The 25,533-nt window shown below is 44.5% G+C and overlaps 1 protein-coding gene across 1 annotated transcript; it reads left to right on the top strand.

The window, feature by feature from the left end:
- Positions 1–809: 809 nt before the first annotated feature.
- On the top strand, positions 810–25,469 carry SLC26A3 (solute carrier family 26 member 3; the record flags this gene model as incomplete). Its single annotated transcript, XM_081023606.1, has 20 exons — positions 810–940; positions 3,128–3,267; positions 3,531–3,641; positions 4,969–5,132; positions 6,258–6,422; positions 7,111–7,263; positions 8,665–8,747; positions 10,518–10,665; positions 10,828–10,941; positions 11,034–11,111; positions 12,650–12,745; positions 14,144–14,250; positions 15,852–15,921; positions 16,012–16,104; positions 17,038–17,133; positions 19,158–19,391; positions 20,383–20,437; positions 22,106–22,254; positions 23,356–23,418; positions 24,049–25,469. The coding sequence occupies 20 exons, from the start codon at positions 810–812 to the stop codon at positions 24,070–24,072; spliced, it is 2,274 nt and encodes a 757-aa protein (XP_080879732.1). The 3' UTR covers positions 24,073–25,469.
- Between the last annotated feature and the right edge of the window lie 64 nt (positions 25,470–25,533).

Below are 25,533 nucleotides of genomic sequence, written 5' to 3' on the forward strand. Positions count from 1 at the left end.
CTACATGGGCTGTGGAGGAAAGTGAGGGGCAGATGGGGCTCATCCACCTGGGAAGGGAGCCCATCTAGGAGAAGGAAAACTTCTTAAGACATCTAAATACATCTAAAAGCTAGAAGCAACACAAATATTTAGAATGATCACTTTAAAACAGAAGCAATTGAGAAGAACTAATAACTATTGTAAAGCCAGAGTATTAAGGACAGGCCATAATAATAAATTACTGGAACAAGTCAAAATCCCCCCAATTATAACTAATAGGTTTCTTCCTCATGTTTGGGAATTCTCAGTTTACAGAGAATGAACCTTTGGTTGTTGCTTACTGTAAATCTCAATATGACTCCAAACTCACCCACAAACCAAGTTTCAGGTTCCAAAATTTGCTGAAGTGTAAAAACAATGAAAGCCAATAGTGTTCCCTTTTCTCATGATTATTACAGGAAACATTAAAGAAACACACACACACATCCTGGCCATTTCAAATTCCAAACTTTTGGCTCCTTTATAAGCAGCCTGCCTCCTTTATTTTTGAGCTTTCCTTTTAGGGGCAAGGGGATGCCCCAGAGATCCACCACTTTGCAGTGTGAAGAGGAAGGAGGAAGCAGGCCATTGAGAAAAATATAACGCCTCAATACTGTTCCGTTTGATCTTCAAAGATGGTAATGCTTAATTTAGAGTTCACTCATCTGTGGGCTTCGTAATACTAAGCTATTTTAAAAGCACACTCTGTTACTGGTATTTGTTTTCAGGGCTTTACAGGATTAACGCCAAGGAGGACTCCAAAAGCTCGTAGGGGAGTGTTTTCTGGAGACATGGTGGAACCCGTTGGGAACCAGTATGTTGTGGCTCGGCCACTGTACTCAGACCTGGCATTTGATGAAGAACATCAGAAAGTGCCCAGATACCATAAAAACTTTGTGGACCATCTCAGAGTATGCTTTAGGTAAGAGACGTTCTTTTGTAGACATGGATAAAAAAATAAAATGGTGCCATGGGGTAATTCTTCAGGTTTTCTTGGTAAGATTTTCAGCTGGTTTCCGAAAAGATTTCCAATCATTTGTTCCCCACTGGGTCCTGCATATAGCATTCTGGCATGTTAAAGGAGAAAACAAGAAAGAACCGCCAGCTTGAAGGACTCATCTTAATTCTCTGAGTAGTTCAATGCACAAGGGACGCGGGTGGAGCTGTGGGTTAAACCACAGAGCCTAGGACTTGCCGATCAGAAGGTCGACGGTTTGAATCCCCACGAGGGGGTGAGCTCCCGTTGCTCAGTCCCTGCTCCTGCCAACATAGCAGTTTGAAAGCACATCAAAGTGCAAGTAGATAAATAGGTACCGCTCCGGTGGGAAGGTAAACGGTGTTTCCGTGCGCTGCTCTGGTTCGCCAGAAGCGGCTTAGTCATGCTGGCCACATGACCCGGAAGCTGTACACCGGCTCCCTCGGCCAATAAAGCGAGATGAGCGCCACAACCCCAGAGTCGGCCACGACTGGATCTAATGGTCAGGGGTCCCTTTACCTTTACCTAGTTCAATGCACATAACCAAACTGCTACTCAAATCAATCCCATTCGCATAATGCTCTGTGACCCATCCAAACAAGGAGGCAAGACCAATCCTGAAGAGTGCGGGAGACAATACAGTGGTACCTCTGGTTAAGAACTTAATTTGTTCTGGAGATGCATTCTTAACCTGAAACTGTTCTTAACCTGAGGTACCACTTTAGCTAATGGGGCCTCCTGCCGCCGCTGCCACTGCGCGATTTCTATTCTCATCCTGAAGCAAAGTTCTTAACCCGAGGTACTATTTCTGGGTTAGCGGAGTCTGTAACCTGAAGCGTCTGTAACCTGAAGCATCTATAATCCAAGGTACCACTATATAATATTATTCCTACACGTCAAGGCTGGCCCAGGACCTTTTGCCACCTGAGATGAAAGACAAGAGATTTCCACTACATTTCCTTGTTCAGAAGCTGTCTGGGCTGGCGGCTGAATCTTTGGCTGTGTACATGTTGCCAGTTACTCTGGCTGCACTGCCGGTGCATGTACACACGGTGTTGCCCAGAGCTAACCTGTAGTTTCTTAAATGCTGCTGTGTTGCTTGATGCTTTTTCTCTCAAACCGGCATCGGTCTGAAAGGAACCCTCAAGCCACATTCATTTCACAGCTAAGCAGAGGTGTGTACGTTTGATTTAGCCGTTGCCCATGGGCAGATGGCAACGCAGAAGGAGCCGTCAGAAAATCAAGATCAAAAAACCAAGATCAAGCGAGCTATTGGCCCCTTCTGCGCTATCAGAAGTTTCTGTCCTCCCTGAGCATTCCTTATCGTAAACCACTCTGGAAATATTTGAACCAGAGAACAACATAGGAGGGTTTTAAGAGATCAACAAACAAGTAGGCCCGGACCTAATGCACTCCAAATGCACTGGTATCGTGTTAAGAATGTGTTGCCAAATAATACCACAATAAAACACCAGTCTATGGGGCCATAACAATGCAATTCTAACCATAGTATGTAAGACATCCTGAGTTCAATGAGGCTTACTCCCTCCCAGGTAAGTGGGTTTGGGCTTGCAGACCCTCCAAGTGTCCCTGTTTTCCAGGGACAGTCCCAGATTTACAGAAGCTATCCCGGTTTCTGATTTGATCCTGAAATGTCCCGCTTTTCTTTAGGACTTTTGTATTTTCATCAGAGAAATGTTTGAGGGTAGGAAGTTATGTGACCCCGGAGCCAAGGGGATAAGTAACTATACAACCTTTTGAAGACATCTGAAGGCAGCCCTGTATAGTTAATGTTTAATGTTTTATCATGTTTTTAAATATGTTGGAAGCCATCCAGAGTGTCTGGGGCAACCCAGTCAGATGGGCAGGGTATAAATAATAAATGTTGTTGTTGTTGAATTAGACGTTCCTATTTTCATCAGAAAAATGATGAAGGGCATAATTTACTGTCTTCAAAACAAAGTTTGGGTATTTGCAGGTTCTTTGCTTCTGCTTAGAGTTTCCTGATGAAAAAGGTATCGTCGTCTTGGTAGCAAACATTTTTTCCATTATATACATTCTCATCCTTTTATTAGACCCAGCTGGGGACATCAGTAGTTTAACTTTTGCATGATTCAATCATTCTCTTTTCAGTTGTACTCCACAAAAAGCAAAGAAAGTAGCTTTTAGTTTGTTTCCTGTCATCTCCTGGCTACCTGCCTACCGCTTCAAAGACTGGATTCTCAGCGACATTGTTTCAGGAATTAGCACGGGGCTCGTAGCTGTTCTACAAGGTAAATATTTTCAGTTCTTTCATAAATGGCGCATCATTTATTTTCATATTAGCGGTTCCTCTATATCATTGGTTGGGAATCCATGGCTCTCCAGATGTTCAGCTCGACTACATCTCCCATCATCCCTGACCATTGACCAGGCTGGTGAGGGGTTATGGGAGTTGGAGTCCAACAGGTTCTGGAAGGTAGCCAACTGCTCACCTCTCCCCTACATGCAATCATATTCTCCAAGGTGATGCACTTTTTCTTCTTTCTAATTTTAGGCCTAGCATTTGCTTTGCTGGTAAACATTCCTCCAGGCTATGGACTCTATGCAGCCTTTTTCCCAGTGATTATATATTTTTTCTTCGGCTCTTCCAGACATATATCGGTTGGTAAGTTGAACGGCATTCCAAGGGACCGTGGCACTGTGCCACCTTCTCCAATATTTTAATTCACCTTACCTAGACTTCTTCCAATAGAACATACTGTAGCTACGCATCACTTGTAAGAATGGCTGCTCCAGTACATTGTGTGATAAGAGAGCCAATAGTGCTACTGGCACAACACCATAAAACAAGAAGCTATACCACCATGGTGATATTTTGATAGAATCACATGCAGATATGTCAGCATAAATATTTAGGAGCAGGCTGATTTCAGTGGGTATCGCAGAAAGAAACATGGAACAGGTAAAGAAAAGGACTGTAATTTATGTGCATGGAGCCGATAATGTTCCATCTACTTTCATGATGGGAAATATTCCATGTCTACAAAGCATTTCCTACCACTTAAGGGGAGAGCTCCTTTTCTCATGGAGCATGCACACCAGAAAGGTGCTCTCATGTACCCTAGATCACTTAGTCAGAGGTGATTTGACTAAAGGCCTGCTCACACAGAGGCCTACGTAAGTCGGTCCCATTGATGTGATCTGTCCACTACATGTATGTGTAAACACACACACACACAGAGAGAGAGAGAGAGAGAGAGAGAGAGAGAGAGAGAGCGGCATTTGCTTCCAGTCACAATGCAGTGGATTTTTATCAGCAACCATGTTATGGAATCATAGAAGTGGAGGGGGCCTCGTGAGTCATCTAGTCCAACTTCCCGCTTAATGAAAGAAATCTTGAAGCAGAGAATCCTTTAAAAATGGCTGTCGAGCCTCTGCTGGAAGACCTTCAGTGGAGGAGAGCCCACCATTCCTCTAGGTCAGTGTTTCCCAAACTTGGGCCGCCATCTGTTTTTGGACTACAGTCCCCATCATCCCTGACCACTGGTCCTGCTAGCTAGGGATGATGGGAGTTGTAGTCCAAAAACAGCTGGAGACCCAAGTTTGGGAAACACTGCTCTAGGTCAAGGGTGGGGAACCTTTACCCTCCAGATGTTGCTGGACTACAACTCACAGCATCCCTGACTATTGGCCACGTTGGCTGGGCTTGATGGGAGTTGGAGTCAACAGCACCTTGGTGACCCAACAGCTCCCCATCTCTGTTTGTGTTAATCGGCTTCGTTGTTGAACCATCAAGAGGTTACCCAGAAAACAAAATTCAGGATGAAGAACATGGTGTGATCTGAATGACTGAGGAACACCTTAACGAATGGAGGGGCATTCTAATCCTATTTACTCTGTGCTCACACACTTAAGAGTGCATGGCCCAAGTTTCTCTTATTGATAGGATCTTTTAAGCTGAAGCTCTTACAATGCTAACAATGTCCACACAGGTCCTTTTCCTGTCCTGAGCTTGATGGTAGGAGGCGCCGTTATACGAATAGTCCCAGATCCAGTGAGTAACAGCACGCTAGCAAACAGTACATTGATGGATGAGATAAATCAGAAGAGAGTCGTGGTGGCCGCATCGGTGACTATGCTTGCGGGTATCTTTCAGGTATGTATTTCCAAGCAATATCTGTAACTCTTGTCTTCATCTGTTTATCCATCCCTGATGCTCCAATCCATCCAAGCATTAGATCATGCCACAAAATCACTCCATAGTGTCCTGTGAGAAGAAAGTAAGCACACTGTTGAAAAGGGCCAGCGACACAGGTCACTCTAATGCCCAGATGCTCCCTTTGCACCTTACACGAGTCAGTTCATGGGCCGTTGTTCCAATGGATGGAAAGCCCTATATGGTTATTGACCATAATACTTTAAGGACCACCTCTCCCCATATGAACCAGCTTGAACTCTGAGGTCTTCGTCAGAAGTTCTTCTTCACATGCCTCACCCAAGGGAGGTGCGGAGGGTGACCATATGAGAAACAGGTCTTTTCAATGGTGGCCTCTCCATTTGCGGAATGATATTCCCAAGTAGACTCGCCTGGCACCATCCTTGTCTGTCTTTAGGCACCAGGCTAAGAATTTTTTTGTTTTGTTTACCTGGGTCTCCAAAGGTAGTGCTTATCTTTTAGCGAGCAGGGGGACAGGACTTGTTCTTAGTAATATTTTACTGGGTGAGCGTTTTATGTCTTTTGTATTGCTTTGACACTTTTTCTGGTTTTAAGTTCCCAGCATGCAGTTGGACCAGGGATCAGGGAGGGAGCATTTCAGTGTGATTGTGAAGCCACCACAGGGTGTTCTCATGGCACCTAGCCCCACGTGAGGGAGTGTGATGATGTAAGAAAATGTACATGAAGAGCACTTTTTAAAAAGCCCGGTTTATAGCTACTAAGCAGTAATATCAGGAGACTAGTAAGATTGCTGTTTCTTTTCTCTTCTCCCGCTCCCCCCCAATTCTTAAGACCTTTATTAAGAGATGCTTGCCGTTTGACTTGAAAAAATCAGGTGTATATTTCATACAAATTATAAATGAGGTTCTTAAAAATCCAAACTCACCAGTTATGAAACAATTAAAAAACCTTTAAAGGTGTATTGAGAAAAAACAGGCCTTTAAAAAACATGTTTGTCGCTCCAAAAAGGAGACCACTTTAGGTAAAAATAATAAAAATCCCATAATGTTTCTTTTCTGTTCTGCTCCCATAAAAGCAGCATTTGTTTCTTTATGTCTCTTCCAGCTGCTGTTGGGTGTGCTGAGAGTCGGCTTCATTGTTATCTACTTATCCCAATCGTTGATAAGCGGATTCACAACAGCTGCAGCCATCCATGTTGTTGTGTCCCAACTGAAATTCATCTTTCAGCTGACGGTTCCAGGATATAATATACCTTTGGGAATTATATGGGTGAGTGTTTTTGACCCGCACCCGATTATTCCTTGGGAGCGCCACCACTTTCTCTAGCTATTGTGAGGTATTTGAGAAGTAATCACAAGAAATTCTTTTAAATACCCTGGTGACTTTTTGCAGTTAAAAAACTTGTCTCCAGCCCTTGCAAGCTCCTTTTTGCTTAGCCTGTGGGTTAAACCACAGAGCCTAGGATTTGCCGATCAGAAGGTCGGCGGTTTGAATCCCCGCGACGGGGTGAGCTCCCGTTGCTCAGTCCCTGCTCCTGCCAACCTAGCAGTTTAAAAGCACACCAAGTGCAAGTAGATAAATAGGTACCGCTCCAGCGGGAAGGTAAACGGCGTTTCCGTGCGCTGCTCTGGTTCGCCAGAAGCGGCTTAGTCATGCTGGCCGCCTCCCTCGGCCAATAAAGCGAGATGAGTGCCACAACCCTAGAGTCGTCCGAGACTGGACCTAACGGTCAGGGTCCCCAGCCCAACGTTTGCAATATCAATTTATATATTATATAAGCAGCTGAGTGCAGTATTCTTTATTCCTCCTTCCACCGCCTATAAGTGATGGACTCTGAGGCATCCAGTATCATTACAACCTTAGTAGTGCTTAAAACAAGAGATACAATTGCTAAAGTAAATTACCGCAACCCTTTCCTGCATCATGGTTGTTGTTGTTGTTTTTGTGTGTGCAACAGACGCTGAAAGGTATATTCGAGCAGATTACAAAAACAAACATTGCAGACCTTGTCACTTCGCTGATCATCTTGGTCATCGTGTTTTTCGTGAAAGAATTGAATGAACGTTACAAAACCAAACTCCCAGCACCTATCCCCATTGAACTCATTGTGGTAATTGTTAATCTCTCTCTGTTTTTGTTGTTTTTTTAAAAGGAGGGGGAACCAAGAGTTATTTATTTGTTTGTTTACACCAGGGGTCAGCAAACTTTTTCAGCCGGGGGCCGGTCCACTGTCCCTCAGACCTTGTGAGGGGCCAGACTATATTTTTTTGGGGGGGGGGGGAAATCAATAACGAATTCCTATGCTCCACAAATAACCCAGAGATGCATTTTAAATAAAAGGACACATTCTACTCATGTAAAAACATGTTGATTCCCGGACCATCTGTGGGCCAGATTTAGAAGGTGATTGGGCCAGATCCGGCCCCCGGGCCTTAGTTTGCCAACCCATGGTTTACACAGCTGGTCCTACATACTGATGCAAACCATTACACTTCTGTTCAGCTCGAGGAAAATAATATTGTTATATAAAAAGAAAGAAAGAAAAAGAGAGAAACCTATAATCCTCTTCGGTTGGTGTTTTCCTGGTGTATCAGGTTGTCTTTTATGAGGAAATACAGCTCATTTAAAATTGCATCACACTATAGTTAACAAGATGGGTGGCGCTGTGGTCTAAACCACAGAGCCTAGGGCTTGCCGATCGGAAGGTTGGCAGTTCAAATCCCCGTGATGGGGTGAGCTCCCATTGTTCGGTCCCAGCTCCAGCCCACCTAGCAGTTCGAAAACACATCAAGTGCAAGTAGATAAATTGGTACCACTCTGGCAGGAAAGGTAAACGGCGTTTCTGTGCGCTGCTCTGGTTTCACCAGAAGTGGCTTAGTCATGCTGACCACATGACCCTGAAACTGTCTGCGGACAAACGCTGGCTCCCTCGGCCAGTAAAGCGAGATGAGCGCCGCAACCCCAGAGTCTTCCACGACTGGACCTAACGGTCAGGGGTACCTTTACCTTTATAGTTAACAAGATAGGTTTAGCAAACTATGGGCACAGCAGAAGCCCTGTGCAAGGACTTCTGTTTGTGCAACAAAGCTTATCCCACTGTCCCCTCCAAACAACCCAAAATTGCCACAGGGGGCTTGGGATGCACAAAACAGATGGAATGTTTGTCATGGTGCGACACTGAATTCCGTCCTGTGTTACAATATTTTTGATAAGATCACCGCAAAAACGATGCCAAACTGTTATTATTGTGATGGACTACAACAAGGTGCCAGCCTCCCTCCCCATTTCAATATATTTCAATATAGCCTGGGCTTGTTTGGCTATTTTAATGAACTCTTTATTTCTGGAGCCTCAGGTGTAATCAGCTAATATAAATGTAAGTAGCTAAGATAAATATGACAATATGGAGGCAAGTATTATGGCAAAGGTTTAGCAAATGGAAGATATGTCCACTCGCTAGCTGAGAAACACCTTGCTGAAATCTTATGCCGGCTACTTTGCTTCTTTCCAGACTGTCATTGCAACTGGGTTATCCTATGGTTTTGATTTCAAAGGGAAATTCCAGGTAGACACTGTTGGAAAGCTTGAAAAGGGGTAAGTACACCCTGTTCTTGAATGGGAATGGTAGTGCTACAAATTTAAGATAAAAAGCTTTTCATCCCAAGTGAAGTTTTGGGGAACGTATTTACCACACCTTGACCCAAATATAGAAGGACAGTTAAATGCTTTGTAAATGGGTCCTGAGCTATCGGTCATCCATGAGTTTAATGAGAGGTATTAATATGACCAGTCACCTTCGGAACAAAAAAATTCACCATCTCCGATGGTATTCTTCAGAAGGAGGTCTCTGGAGGCTTTCTAGTCTTGGGATTTATTTTCAAAGAAACAGACTGAGACAGCCAAAGCCTACTTGTTCCCATACAGGATCTCCAGAGGGTGACAACCAGCCCCACCCCCAATGCATTACAGTGGTACCTTGGTTCGCAAACTTAATCCGTTCCCGAAATCTGTTCCAAAACCAAAGCGTTCCAAAACCAAGGCACGCTTTCCCATAGAAAGTAATGCAAAACGGATTAATCCATTCCAGACTTTTAAAAACAACCCCTAAAACAGCCATTTAACATGAATTTTACTATCTAACAAGACCATTGATCCATAAAACGAAAGCAATAAACAATGTACTGCAGTCATACAATCAATCAATCAGTAGCGGAACTGGGTTCCACACAGTCACAAAAACGAAACAAAAAAGCCTGCAAAAACAAAAACGCAAAATAAATAGCAAAAACAGACAGACCTCAGTGTAACACTCAAAATGGAAGTGTGGCACTCAAAACGGAGCACGTTCGGCTTCTTAAAAAAGTTTGCAAACTGGAACACTTACTTCCGGGTTTGCAGTGTTTGGGTTCCAAGTTGTTTGAGTACCAAGGCATTTGAGAACCAAGGTACCACTGTATACTGTTATCTCACAGGGCCCGATGCTCTGCTTTCCTCTTCTCTGTTGCTCCCTGGGTCCATCTTGTTTTCTGACCCAAACTACTGTTTCTATTATTTCTTTTCACACAGAGACTGAAGTATATCCACCTTAGCTGGGGGTGGAAGGAAAGAGACAAAGGGAAGTGTCGTTTCAGGACCTTCCAGTTATTTCTTGAAAAGGCAATAACAAAAGCCAGCCTTGGGGTGGAGGAGAGGAGAGAGCCATTATTATCATAGCGTAGAACGTATCTGCTGCTGTTGTTTCCAATCCTGGTGGTGCTGGTTCATGGTAGGGGTGGCTGTGGAAGCTCAGGCTCATTGACCTGCATTAAAAAGGTAAAGGGACCCCTGACCATCAGTTCCAGTCGTGACCGACTCTGGGGTTGCGGCGCTCATCTCACTTTATTGGCCAAGGGAGCCAGCGTACAGCTTCCGGGTCATGTGGCCAGCATGACTAAGCCGCTTCTGGCGAACCAGAGCAGCACACGGAAACGCCGTTTACCTTCCTGCCGGAGTGGTACCTATTTATCTACTTGCACTTGGTGTGCTTTCGAACTGCTAGGTTGGCAGGAGCAGGGACCGAGCAACGGGAGCTCACCCCGTCACGGGGATTCGAACCGCTGACCTTCTGATCAGCAAGTCCTAGGCTCTGTGGTTTAACCCACAGTGCCACCCGCGTCCCAGCTTGACCTGCATTAAGAGACAGCAAAAACGGAGTCAATTCACTCTGTCCTGTCCATATTAAAGTCAGTCACACTTGCAAACACTGTGGATTGTGCTGTGTGTGATACACACACATGGAGGCAGCACATCACATCTTTCTTAACATGCTACAAAGATTATTTATGCCCTGCTTTTTTAAACCCCACCTCTGACCTTTGCTTTCAGGTTTCAGGCTCCTTTTTCACCAGATGTAGGTATCTTTGAAAGCTGTGTGGGTGACGGTTTCGCTATTGCGATCGTTGGCTTTGCTGTGGCCTTTTCCGTGGCGAAGGTGTATTCCATAAAGCACGATTACCCCATCGATGCTAACCAGGTAAGTGATCGCTGCAGATGCCAGTTCTAGATTTAAAGAACCTAGGATCTTGAGAGGAATGTGAATACTTTTGAAGAAAATAAATAAATTGCCAGAGAAAAAAGGCTTACGAAATGCCTTGTCTGGTCATAATATATAAATATCCTTTTGGTGTTTTTGAAGGAATTAATCGCCTTTGGAATAGGCAATGTCTTTGGCGGTGCGTTCAAAGGTTTTGCTGCAAGCACTTCGCTGTCCAGGTCGGGTGTGCAAGAAAGCACGGGAGGCAAAACACAAGTAGGTATTGGATAAGACAAGATCTTGCACTAACTGAATTTGAGAAAGCAGTATTCTAGGATGCAGACTGACAATGGGCTTTTCTCATGCAGATTGCTGGACTCCTCTCAGCTGTCATTGTCTTGATTGTCATCTTGGCCATAGGTCATCTTTTGGAACCATTGCAGAAGGTACGGACTTCTATGTGAATAACAGCCATTCAACAAATAATGCCATTCTTTCCAATGGGACGGAACAAAAACTGTAGCATCGCCAGTGGAACCTAACGCCATGCTTGCCAGATATTCCCCAGATCTACATAGAGTCATTTTCTGTGCAAGGAATTACCTGGCAGCAGGAAAGCAAGGCTCCAAAATGGCCCACATTTTTTCACTTCCTGAGCTAGAGAATAAAAACAACGCCCCACCAGTGGCGTAGCGTGGGGGGTGCAGGGGGGGCCGGCCGCACCGGGCGCAACATCTGGGGGGGCGCACTCGCACTCACAGCTCTCTGCCCCTACCTGGCTCACTCACTCTCTCTCACTGCAGTGCTGGCTGTGCGAATCCGATCCGAGCCGCTGGGTCGCCGCCCACTGTGGAGGGGGTGGGTGCCAGGCGTGTGGTGCGGAGAGAGAGCGAGGGACTATCTGGGGGAGGGACAGTGCAGCGGCCGCCCAGCGCAGCGCTGAGCGCGGGAGAGAACCACACCAGACCAGACCAGGCAGCAGCAAGAAGAAGCTGGCAGTGGCGGCAGGTTAGGGGTTAGGGGGCGCAAATTACTTGCCTTGCCCCGGGTGCTGACAACCCACGCTACGCCGCTGCGCCCCACTTCCCAATAACAATGGTAATAGTAAAAATAACTGGCAATTAGCCATGTCTCAATGCCCCAAATTTGTTCTGCCTAACAGTATAGGTGTTTCTGTTGGGGTCTATATGGTTTACTTGACATCTACACCATACATTTAAATCAAATTTATATCGCTTTACTGGTCATGGCTCCCCACCCCACCCCGTCTGGAATCTTAGAGACTATAGTTTACTCCTTGCAGAGATACAAATCCCAGCACCCCAAACAAACTGAAAATCCCAGAATTCTTTGGGGGAATGAACTTTAAATCTCTGGTGTGGCTGGAACACCTAGTCTCATCACAGGGTTTTAGAGAGAATCAAGGCCCTTCTATAGAATAATTAAGTGTGTAAGAAGGCCTCTCATCTCCAATTAAAAAAAAAAAGTATTGTTGGTTTATTCTGACCTTGCTTAATATTTTAGCACTTTCCTCATCGTGGGCAAGTGGGGGAAGGTATCTTTGGTGCCACTATTTTTCCCCTCATGGTGAATATTTCATGTTGCAGTATATGCATTACACACAGCGAAGTTTGACACCATAGTGGAAAAGGTGGAAGGAAGCAAGGAGGAAACAGGGGAATCACAGCATTTTAGTACACACTGGGAATCACAGCATTTTAGTACACACAGTACTATTCCCCCCCATCTGACCTTAAACATGGGTCTCAGCTATACAGCTGCAAATACTGTATAACGTTTTAAGTGCGTTTTAAGTGCATTACACAAATGTGACACTAGGTGGCGATGGTGAGCTTATGACAAATTCCAAATATTTTTCGAAAAAGATTTATTTTTTATTTTTTTTAAAAAGCAATTTCACAGCGTTTTTTAAAATATGTGTCTAGATTCCACCATGAAGTGCGTTTTGTTTTTTCATTGGCAGTCAGTCCTCGCAGCTTTGGCTCTGGGCAATTTAAAGGGAATGCTGATGCAGTTCAAGGAGATCAAGATTTTGTGGGGCAAGGACAGATACGACTGCGTAAGTATCCATAACAACAGAAACCTCGCTGTGAAAGACTCTTGAAATCCCTCCTTTAAAACTGATTGTGAAAGGTGGTCATTCAGAAAATTGTTGCCTTTTGAGTTTCGCCAGACAGAACAAGGAATTCTGACATGGGGGGGAGAGGCATAAATGTTGTGAGGATCCTATGCCCTTTTAAAATGTGGGTTTTTGGGGTGGGGGTGGGGTTATTGGGTTGTTGTTTTTATTTTGATTATGTATTTTGTGGTTTTATCTTTTGATTTTATTCTGTGACATGCCATTGAGACCTCCTGGTATAGGGCGGTGTAATAATAATAATAATAATAATAATAATAATAATAATAATATAATTTGCACTCATTGGTCCCCTTGTAGCGAGCTTTGTTTTATATTTGTTAGGAGAAATGCTTCACAAATCCGTAGCACCCACTTAATGCAATTGCACTTAGTCAATAGAACTGGAACGCATTCATGATATGTACCGTATTTTTCACTCCATAAGACACACCTGACCATAAGACGCACCTAGTTTTTAGAGGAGGAAAGGGGAAAAAACCCCTTTTTTGAGGATCAGCTCAAAGTTGTTGAACTTACTTTGCAAAGGGGGAAAATCCTGTTTTTATGGGGTTCAACTCACAGTTCTGCAACTTCTTTAGGAAAGGAAAGGGAGCTGTTTCTACAGTTTCCAGACAGATAATCTAATCAGCCAGTCACATGGCGCTGTGGAAACAAACAGCCCCCGTCTGCAGAACATTCAACAATGAAGGCCTGGGCAAGGAGGTGGAGCCAGAAAGGGAGCTAGCGATCGACCACACATTCGCTCCACAAGACGCACAGACATTTCCCCTTATTTTTTAGGAGAAAAGTGTGTCTTATAGAGTGAAAAATATGGCATTCCACAGTAAGAGCAATAGTTTTCAAAAGGCCTATCTATAAGAAGGCCAAGCTCAGCATGCATACAAAACCTGCGCTATCACAGAGGCAGCTCAACAATCCATACGCTCCAAAACCCAAGAGAAGCGTTTCGGTTGCATCAATGCCATACATCGGAAGTGTATTTAATGCAGATCTAAAGCACATTGCTTCCTCCAAAGAATCATGGGAGCTGCAGTTTCTTTAGGATGCTGTCACGCGGTGGAGGGGTAAACAACAGTTTCCAGAATGCCTTTGGGGGAAACCATGTGTTTTAAGGTGGTGCGGGTGGCTCTGTGGTTTAAACCACTGTGGCGCTTGGATTTGCCAATCGGAAGGTCGGCGGTTCGAATCCCCACGACAGGGTGAGCGCCCGTTGCTCGGTCCCAGCTCCTGCCAACCTAGCAGTTCGAAAGCATGACGTGCAAGTAGATAAATGTGTCCATGATACCTGATTGTTCAATATCTATCTATGTTTCTCAGCTTATCTGGATCGTGACCTTCCTTGCTGGCATCTTACTGGGTCTGGATCTCGGGTTGGCAGCTGGAGTAGGATTCGAACTCCTCACTGTTATATTCCGTGCACAATTGTGAGTCCATCTTCCTAACTTGTCAGATTCATGTAATAATTATTAATTTAAAAATAATAATTAAAAATGCAATCCATACAGTTAAATGGTTAAAAAAAAAAAAGATTAACGGAAGACAGAAGACAGAGGCATAGTGTGGGGGGTGCCATGGCCCCAGGCGCAATTTTAAGACGGGGTGCCAACAAGCAGCCCCACAGCAGGCTCCTTCATCGGAGCCTGGCTCCGCGGCAGAAGGAACTGCGCCTTAGCTGTGGAGCTTGGGCCTGACACCGCTGCCCCCCCCCCCATTTTTTTTATACAAGTTGGCACCCCTGCGTCACAGCAAACATTTTCATAGAGTAAAATGCTGCAGGATGTATTGAGTGTCTACCAAACTCCCATAATGCTGCAATCCTATGTACATTAACTTGAGAATATAAGTCCCATTGGACTTTCTGAGCGTTAGGATTGGTCAAACATAAACACGTATCAGTTTAATACCAGTATATCCTAGCTGACTCCCCTCCCCAGAAAAATCCAGAAATTTATAATTTGATGAGGCTATGGAGAACTTACTGCTAGAAAGAGAACGACATCCCCTTACAGAATTGCAGCTATCAGGGCTTCGTAGGGCAAGGAAATTACTTTGCTAAAGTGTCTCCTCCGCCCGGAAGGGAGGGGTTGTGATCTGGAGCCGTTCCCATGCTTCGCAGGGGGCGTTCCGGCCCCTGCTTGCCGTCATTGCTGCCGCGCCACGCTCCCCAGTCAGTCTTCCAATCGGAGGGAAGCTCGGGGGCGGGGTTTAGCCGCTCAAATGCGGCCGCGGCAGCTCTTTCCCCTCATTGCGCTGCCAGGTTTCAATGGGTCACCCACCCACCCTTCCCTTTAGTTCATCGCTTCATGCTTGACCTTGCTATGGACCTCTGGTTGGTTGCCTTGGTTGCCCAAGGGGGCTGGTAGGAGTTTTTACCCAATTGGCAAATTGGCACTGGCCACTTGGTTTTTCGCCTACCTCGTAGCAAATCGTCACAACTTTCTGGTATTGGCGGTTAGGCATTGGAATATGTTGTTGGTGTATGGAAGGGCAGAGTGTGGCCATCGCCTACCCCTTCACTTTACGGGGATTCCGTTAAAGGAATCCGGCGGTCGTGGATCCTGTCCGATGCCCTGCTGGTGGCTGGGGGCCATGGCACGACCCCCGGTGACATCAGGGGAGAGCTTACAGTTGTATTTGCATCAACAGACTCCTCCCACTGGTGGTTAACCCTTGTTAGACTCACCCCTTCCTGAGGGGGTGGAGTCACGCTCTGTTGTTTTATCCAATGCCTATGCCAATACCTCTCACATGCTGTAATCAATAAAGTTGTGGCCTTTTCTAGCCCATTAACCTAATATACCGTGTCCATGTGTCTTTCTTATCCCCAAGCTGGGGGCGGCGGGTCCTTGAATCACAAGTTGGTTTAAACTTAACAATACCGTTCTATACATGGGGAACCAATGGCCCTACAGTTGTTGGACTACAAGTCCCATCAAAGGTGTTCATCTTTATTGAAATGGAAGTCTGATTTATACCCCTTACGGTGTGTTAGTCAACTCATTTGATTTTTCTATTTGTTTTTCAGTCCAAAATGCACAGTTTTGGCTAATGTTGGAAGAAGCGACATCTACAGAAACAGGAAGGATTATACAGATGTAAGAACCTGATTCTTGGTTGCAGTAGTTGGTGTCTGCCTGTTGATTGTGAAACGATATGCTAAACTAATATGCGTATTTTTGACCTAGATATATGAGCCAGAGGGAGTGAAAATTTTCAGATGCCCATCCCCAATCTTCTTTGCTAATATTGAATTCTTCAAGGACAAATTGATTGCAGCGGTAAGCATATTGTTATAGATTTGGGGAGGAGACCCCCTGAAACGCTAGAAATTAATAAATGGTAGGATTTTGATTACAGTGGTACCTTGGTTCTTGAACAGCTTGGCTCCTGAATGCCACAAACCCAGAAGTAAGTGTTCCGGTTTTCAAACGTTTTTCGGAAGCTGAATGTCCAACGCGGCTTCCACTTGAGTAAAGGAACATCCTGCAGCCAATTGGAAGTCACACCTTGGTTTTTGAATGGTTTGGGGAGTTGAACAGACTCCCAGAACAGATTAATTTCGAGAACCAAGGTACCCACTGTATTTGGAATGTGAAGGGAGAAATACAAGCTGCAGAGGAATTCCTGGAATAGCCTATGCAAGACGACCTGGCCATGCTAGGGCCGTTAAGAAACAAGACAGGGCCATTGAGGACCATTGGCAATGCAAGAGAACTCTTTCCCCCTTGGTCTGAGGTGTGAACAGAGACTGGGAATTTGGAAGGTTGCCAGAGTAACTGGGTGAATAAGTCATATTTCTTAAATCTACAATAGTCTCCGCTGTGTTTCAATTCTCCAAAAGAACACAGACCCTGGGTGAGTGCCTAGAACCCCTGGGAATCTTGGAGAGAGTGGGTGATAATTCCTTAACAGAAATTATTTTTCATGTAATATTGGATATTGGACAGTGAACCAAAGGCTAGATCTACGCAGCTATTAAAAAACGCTCTGAAAATGCTATGCAAAAAACGGTTGGTAAGCTCACAACCGAAAAAAGCATTGAGTTGCGATTTCAGCTGTACGGTTCCGTCTGGTGTCACAGTGTTATAACGCATTTATAACGCTGTATTTTGACTAATGTAGCTGAATGCAAGGTGCATGTAACACTCAGAACTTACAAGAGCGGTGAATTTAACAAGCTAAACCAAACCAAACCAAACCAAATGTTTCAGGTTGGGTTTAAGCCACTGAGGGTGCTACGCAAGCGCAACAAAGCCCTGAGGAAAATCAGAAGGATGCTGAAGAAAGGAGAGCTTCAAGTCACACCTGTAAGTATCGTGTATTCATTCAATGGGGCAGACCTCTCACTGAATTTACAAGTGTCTCATCCCAGTCAACAAACCTTGCAGGAGTCTGAAGATCATTTTTTAAAGTCACTGGGGCTAGTGGGGGCTACCAAATATTGTTGTTGTTGTTGTTTAGTCGTTTAGTCGTGTCCGACTCTTCGTGACCCCATGGACCAGAGCACTCCAGGCACTTCTGTCTTCCGCTGCCTCCCGCAGTTTGGTCAAAGTCATGCTGGTAGCTTCGAGAACACTGTCCAACCATCTTGTCCTCTGTTGTCCCCTTCTCCTTGTGCCCTCCATCTTTCCCAACATCAGGGTCTTTTCCAGGGAGTCTTCTCTTCTCATGAGGTGGCCAAAGTACTGGAGCCTCAGCTTCAGGATCTGCCCTTCCAGTGAGCACTCAGGGCTGATTTCCTTCAGAATGGAGAGGTTTGATCTTCTTGCAGTCCATGGGACTCTCAAGAGTCTCCTCCAGCACCATAATTCAAAAGCATCAATTCTTTGGCGATCAGCCTTCTTTATGGTCCAGTTCTCACTTCCATACATCACTACTGGGAAAACAAATATTACATATACTCCCAATATTACATATACTTATGTATATGTAATATTGGGAGTATATGTAATATGTAGGCATTAGCAGTACACTCAGGTGTAAGACACATGCCAGGCTGCCATCAAGTGACACAATGTTCAGCAATGCCATTTTACCATAAGAGACGGAAAGCGGCAGTTTTTAGAGCATTCCCTGAGATCATAAAAAGCTGGCAGTTGAAGAAAGTGCCTGTATAAACCTGTACAAACCGACATATTTTTAAATTAAAACTAAGATTTCTTTTAAAAAACAAACAAACCCTAAGATCTCTTGGATTGGGGTGTGCAACATTTTTTCTGTCCAGGATCGCGTTCCTTCATGAATAATCTATTTGGGGTTGCTCTAGGTCATGGCTAGGCAAACTAAGGTCCGGGGGCTGGATCCGGCCCAATCACCTTCTAAATCCGGCCCGCAGATGGTCTGGGAACCAGCGTGTTTTTACATGAGTAGAATGTGTCCTTTTATTTAAAATGCATCTCTGGGTTATTTGTGGGGCATAGGAATTAGTTCTTTTTTTCAAAATATAGTCTGGCCCCTCACAAGGTCTGAGGGACAGTGGACCGGCCCCCTGCTGAAAAAGTTTGCTGACCCCTGTTCTAGGTTAACTAATCTGGAACGTAGACCAATTGTCTACTGCTCTGAAAGATAAGATAAGATAAATTTATTGTCATTGTCCGTATATACACAGTATACACAACAACGAAAATCAAACACCCACCCAAAGACCGGGTTCACATACACATTTGCACGTATCTCCAACACTCTCATCCTATTCAGACATAATCTATAAAAACATATCATACTCCAGAATGTAACATAACCTATTAAAGGCATAACATAACCTAAGTATGCCAGTTTGTTCTCAGCTGGTGGGAAAATGTACTTTTACTAAGTCATATGACCAGAAAAAAATGTTTTTATACACACACACACACACACATACACACACACATATATATATATATATATATACACACACACACACACACACACTCAAATAAAATACTGCCAGCTGTTCTGAAACTATGTAGGAAGTTGGTGGGGGGACATTTAAAAAAACCAGGGAAAACAAGGAGGAAATGAATGAACAGGAAGGAAGGAACTCTTAAGTGACTGAAGAATAGACCAGCTTTAGGAGGCACTGGGTGTGGCATAAAATGAAATTTGGGGCTTAGAGCCTAGGAATCACAAAAAATAGTGCCTGAAGTAGCCCTATGCTTTCTCTTTCTCACTTACGTTCTTCTAAGATTTACAAACCGTTACTGTCTTAAAGAATTTCCCTCTCATTCCTGTTTCCCCCTTCCCAGCAACTTATAGGTAAACAGGTTACCTGTAGAACCAGCAGTCAAGTGTACTAAGTTAGTCTTTCGTTAATAATTGGAATTCTGATCATTTTCTTCCTTTGATACAGAAAGGCTTGATTTGCACTGTTAATGGCATAAGCGACTCTGACGAAGAGCTGGACAACAACAGAATTGAAGAACTGGACCAGCCCACATATACCAGAGACTTGCCAGTTCAGATAGACTGGAACTCAGACCTTCCTCCCAACATCATGGTTCCGAAAATCGACACACACAGCGTCATCCTTGATTTCTCGGCTGTGTCGTTTCTTGATGTTTCTGCTTTGAGAGTCCTTGGACAGGTAATTGTCCTCCGTACATCTTCCAGCCAACAAGTGTAAAGCTAATTATTCATTCATTTTATTACGTTTGTGTCTCAGATTTACTCTAAGAACCCCAAAGCGCAGTGTACATTGCTTTTTTCTGTACCCCTTTTTGTAATGCGCACTACAAACCTGTGAGATAAGTTAGACTGATAAATGGTGAACAACTGAATTTAGTCCAAGTAACAATTTCAACCTGAGCTTCCCAAATCCTAGTCTGACGTTATACCACGCTGGAACAAAATACATGTTTATTCTGCACAGCTCATTCAATGGACAAAAACCTGTAACCCTAAAGAGCCACAGAACAGGCATGTTTTAGAAATCCATCAATTGTTTGCATTCTTCAGGACGTGTCAGATCTCACCATGCGGCAAGAGGGAGTGAAAAACCAGGCATATGAAAGTGACAGGCAAAAGTTGACTTTACTGTGTCAAACACAAAATCCAACCTAAAATGACTACAGTGTACCTTGGAAGTCGAACAGAATCTGTTCCGGAAGTCCATTCGACTTCCAAAATGTTTGAAAACCAAAGCACAGCTTCCTATTGGCTGCAGGAGCTTCCTGCAGCCAATTGGAAGCCACGGAAGCCCCATCAGACGTTCGGCTTCTGAAAGAACATTCGAAAACCGGAACACTCACTTCTGGGTTTCAATAGTTCGGGAGCCAATTTCTTCGGGAGCCAAGGCGTTTGAGATCCAAGGTACGACTGTATACTGTAGCAATAAGACACAGAATGGATATATTACTTCGGTGTGTTCAAACCACATTGGGCATGTTATTTCATTAATCCTATATGGAAAGCCAGAATTACCATCCAAATATTGCAGACAGGAATGGGAGAGTGGGGAGGAACTCTGAAGTTTGGAAGTGGTGACTTGCTTACGGTCACCTAGTAAGCTTGTGACAGATCAAGCTTTTAACAGTTCATCCTGCCATCAACCTATCTGTAAATTTCTCATTTAACAGACTTTGAAAGAATTTGTCCGGATTGATGTGGATGTATATATTGTGGGAGCACACGGTAAGTTGAACCCATTCTATTTTTTATTATTTAAAGAACAGCAGTGGCATGTTCAAAGTTTGTGTCTTAAGTCTGCCCCTAAAATGCTAAAAATACTTACTTACACATGATTCCCAGAAATTTCAGTGGCACTTTTTCTTCAGTTGTACGAGTGATGAACACAGTGTAGCCTGGCACCCCATCTTAAATATAGTTACCCAGAAATAGATCTCAGCTACTTGCAGTACGCAGTTAGAACAGTTTCCTCAGAGGCTATCTGAGGACGAGGCTATTTGGGACGCGGGTGGCGCTGTGGTCTAAACCACAGAGCCTAGGTCATGCCGATCAGAAGGTCAGCGGTTTGAATCCCCGCAGTGGGGTGAGCTCCCATTGCTCAGTCCCAGCTCCTGCCAACCTAGCAGTTTGAAAACACGTCAAAGTGCAAGTAGATAAATAGGTACCACTCCAGCGGGAAGGTAAACGGCATTTCCGTGCACTGCTCTGGTTTTGCCAGAAGTGGCTTAGTCATGCTGGCCACATGACCCGGAAAAACTGTCTGCGGACAAACTTCGGCTCCCTTGGCCAGTAAAGCGAGATGAGCGCAGCAACCCCAGAGTCGTTTGCGACTGGACCTAACTGTCAGGCGTCCTTTACCTTTTTTAATCTATATTTTAAGCTTTAGGGTCACATGGCGTACTCTTGCTTTGTACCAAATGGCATCAACGTTAAACCAAGGTCCTGTGGAGTTTGGGGTGATGTTGCCTGATGTAGAAAGGCAGACCACAGCTAACAATGAGCAATTAAAATTGAATCTTCTAGTCGCTCATAGGCGTAAGCCTGACCTTTTGCAATGATGAGAGATACCAGCTGATCTGCTCTGGCCTGTTAGTGTAAAGAGATTTCCTTGCTGTGGAGGCTTATCTACCTAGAGCTTCTTGGCAGAGCAAGATGGGTGCATCCCTGCCTATCATCTCTCCGGTTGCCAGTTCCAAAATCTACTGCCAGCTTGACTCCTGACAATTGTTGTCAGGTGCTATGTTTGCCCCTCTGTTTGTTTCAAAGTGAAACATTTATGAAAGTGATGAGTTGGGAAGCCCGCGACCAAGTTCCTGAATCTGAAATAAAATATTGAAAGACCTACATTGGCTCCCAGTACATTTCCGAGCACAATTCAAAGTGTTGGTGCTGACCTTTAAAGCCCTAAACAACCTCGTTCCAGTATACCTGAAGGAGCGTCTCCACCCCCATCGTTCTGCCTGGACGCTGAGGTCCAGCGCCGAGGGCCTCCTGGTGGTTCCCTCACTGCAAGAAGCCAAGTTACAGGGAACCAGGCAGAGGGCCTTCTTGGTAATGGCACCCGCCCTGTGGAACGCCCTCCCACCAGATGTCAAAGAGAAAAATAACTACCAAACTTTTAGAAGACATCTAAAGGCAGCCCTGTTTAGGGAAGCTTTTAATGTTTAATAGGTTATTGTACTTTAGTGTTTTGTTGGAAGCTGCCCAGAGTGGCTGGAGAGACCCAGCCAGATGGGCGGGGTATAAATAAATAAATTATTATTATTATTATTATTATTATTATTATTATTATTATTACTATTATTATTACTAAACTAAATTTGAGTGTTGTGCTTGAGATTTTTTACTAACCTTTTTCCCTGGCTTGGAAACCTGTTTTCTTTCCCCCTCTAGATGGCGTTCTGGATAAACTGGAAAGATGTGGATTTTTTGATGATGAAATTAAACCATCCATGTTTTTCCTCACCATCCATGATGCAGTTTTATACATATTGCTAAAAAAGGACCTGGAGCTCAGCGCACCAAAGTACAAACCCAATATGGTAAGAAAAAGGCTGCAGTAACTGCTCTTCACTTGGGCAAACGTCTTACCTTTTGTTCATATTAGAAACCACAGCTGTACATTTGCATATAGGTAGGTTTCTAAGGCCATCCCTCCATCCATAGTAACTTGGCCTGGAGACAGATTTGGTTGAAATAAAAGTAATTCCTGTTGTGAGCAGAATCTCAAACTGAATTACTGAGGTCAGTTTGGCAAAACTACGAACAAACTGATACTTTAAATGCTGTGTTGGCTAGGGCTGGTAGGGTGAAAAACAGGGAGTCTAACAGTAGGTGGCGCTGTTGTTGTTGTTGTTTAGTCATGTCGGACTCTTTGTGACCCCATGGACCAGAGCACGCCAGGCACTCCTGTCTTCCACTGCCTCCCACAGTTTGGTCAGACTCATGTTTGTAGCTTCGAGAATTGGCGCTGTAGGCAAAGCCAATTCATTCTACATTTTGCCCCCATGTTCCTCCCTGCCGAGTTTTACAAGGGACAGCACAGAGACGGACTGGACTGGATATAAAAGCGGCAGGAAGGGACGGCCTGAGTGCAGACTAAAGGTGGTGGGCAGTAGTGGCGGATTTGGGCTTTAAAATTTCAGTGACGCCCTGTGCCACACCAAAACTTAGTGCCCCCTCCACCTCCCATTGTTTGTCATTGTTGAGGTGCCCTCTGTGGCACCCTCATGGCTTGGCAGGTGAACCGGTTGCGCTCCCTTAAACCCGCCTCTGTGGTGTGGCAGCACCCCACCTGCCCTAATGGACCAGCGCCCACTACTAAGGCTGGGCGATATCTGGTTTTCAACATCGCGATATATATCACCAGATAAACATATGCCGATATATCACAATGTCTGGAATAAGGGTGGAGCTACGCAGAGCAAGATGGCTTCCTGGTTTTCCCCACATTGTGATTTTTGCATAGCCCACAAACGTCATGATTCGCGATATATTGCCAGGTCAAAAATCAAGAAACTGCTATCACAATACGGACTTCAAACCGGTTTTGGATGATATGCTGATATCTCACTCAACCCTACCAGCTACTTCTTTAAAAACCCATATCCTTACTAACTCTTAACACGTCTATTCCGTCACAGGAAAAAGAAGACAAGGATCATTATGTAATCAATACAAATGGACTACGCAGTCGGGAGCTCATGGTAAGGGACACTTCCCTACCCAATTTTTTAAATCATCAGTAAAGATAGAAGCATGGGGGGGGCCTATTGCCCTGAAACCGATCTGCTAAAAGAAACAAGTGCAGTCCCTTTTGCAGGAAGGTAGAACTGAGGCCCCAATAGGCATGGTCAGTTTAAGTATGCAATGCAAGTAGATAAATAGGTACCGCTCCAGCGGGAAGGTAAACGGCGTTTCCGTGCGCTGCTCTGGTTCGCCAGAAGCGGCTTAGTCATGCTGGCCACATGACCCGGAAGCTGTACGCCGGCTCCCTCGGCCAATAAAGCGAGATGAGCGCCGCAACCCCAGAGTCCGGCCACGACTGGACCTAATGGTCAGGGGTCCCTTTACCTTTACCTTATGCCTTCCATTTGACTTGCTCCATCAATATTGCTATACCTTATGGCAGCGTATCTAGTCAACAGAAGACACAACTGCATAGTGACGGTCAACTCCTAACATAACTTGAAATTTTCGGAGAGTGCTGGGGGGAAGGCGTTTTTTTACTTTATTTTTGATATTAATATTTATTCGTCTTTTTCTCCCAAAAGGCGAACTCAAAAGCAACTTGCAAAAGCTGAGCCATTTTTAATTTGCTTCTTTCCACCCCACAGGCACCATCAGAAACAAAATTCTAATTGTCATACTCACTGATGAGCAGGAAACCCAAATGCTGGGAGTATAAAACCGCTGGAAAACCATCTATGCACTGTCAGTGTTGGGGGAACCAGTTCAATCTTGGAGAAAACCGCTTTATACCATGGGTGTATATGCCAATATTAATTCTGATTTGACTCTTCCCACCCTTGTGCTAATGTAACCAGAACTGTACCACTGAGACACAAGAGAGAAGTACCGGCTGACAAAGGACGCACAGGTACAAAAAGTCTGAAGATTAAAAAAAAAGCTCCTTGATGGCTAAGGGGCACAGAAAGTTGAGAGGGGGGAATTGACAACTTAGTCAGTCAGGTGGCTGGAACAGGAAGACAGAAAAATGTGGAGTAGAATCACCTCATTGTCTGCAAGTGCTATTTTTCTAGAAAAATGAGGTGCTGGAAATCACCATGAACACCTCTTCTTCTCTTATACAGTGGATGCTCAGGTTGCGAACGTGATCCGTGAGGGAAGCACGTTCGTAACCCGCAGCAGCGTGTCTGTGCATGTGCGGGTCGCGATTCAGCGCTTCTGCGCATGCGCCGAAACCCGGAGGTAACCTGTTCTGGTACTTCCGGGTTCGGAGCAGTGTGCAACCCGAAATCACACAACCTGAAGCTTCTGTAAGCTGAGGTGTGACTGTAATGGCAATGGCGCCCATCTGAGAGATGCTGGAACTGAGTTCCGGCGAGTTCCGGCTGAAAAACTAGGTGACTTCCTAGTTCACACTGGTAATATGTTTTTCAGTGTCCCAGTGGCCAGAAGAGAAAATTACGCATATAAATCAATGGAGAAACATTTAAAAATCAACGTAGCTAGGACTGAGCAGTGGGTGGGGTGGTTCACCCAACCCACCCCACAACAAAACCCCACCCCATGCAGGGGAAAGGGGGGGGGGGATACTTGAAACAGGGGAACTAAGCATACCCATAGCTGTCAACTTTTCCCTTGTCTTGCGATGAATCCTATTCGGAATAAGGGAATTTCCCTTTAAAAAAGGGAAATATTGACAGCTATGAGCATACCCTGTGGGCATGGATGGGGGAGGGGGTTACAATAACCAAGGGTGTGTGTTTGTGTGAATGGAGTCATGTAGCTGGAACCCTGAACAGAAGCACTCCTCACTGCAACATTTTGTATATGTATACTATTAAAAAAATGCCGCACTTGTAAATGTATAAAATGAAAAAGTGGAAGTTTGATATTATAAAATACCTAATTGTCAATCTGCCATCTCAAAAGTTCAATGTAAATTCAGCACCAGCTCATAGAACATGTATATCTGTAAATAATTCAAAGATAAATTGTACAGTCACGAGTGTAAAATTGTTTGTATGACAGTTCAAAATATTTTCCATTTTATACTGTCTTATGTTTTATCTTGTATATGTGACCTGCATAAAGTTTTTTTTTAAAAGGCTTTCAGGACTCTTAATTTTTTATCT

Source organism: Podarcis pityusensis, assembly GCF_964106645.2.
Source record: "Podarcis pityusensis genome assembly, chromosome: 10".
Lineage (NCBI taxonomy): Eukaryota > Metazoa > Chordata > Lepidosauria > Squamata > Lacertidae > Podarcis > Podarcis pityusensis.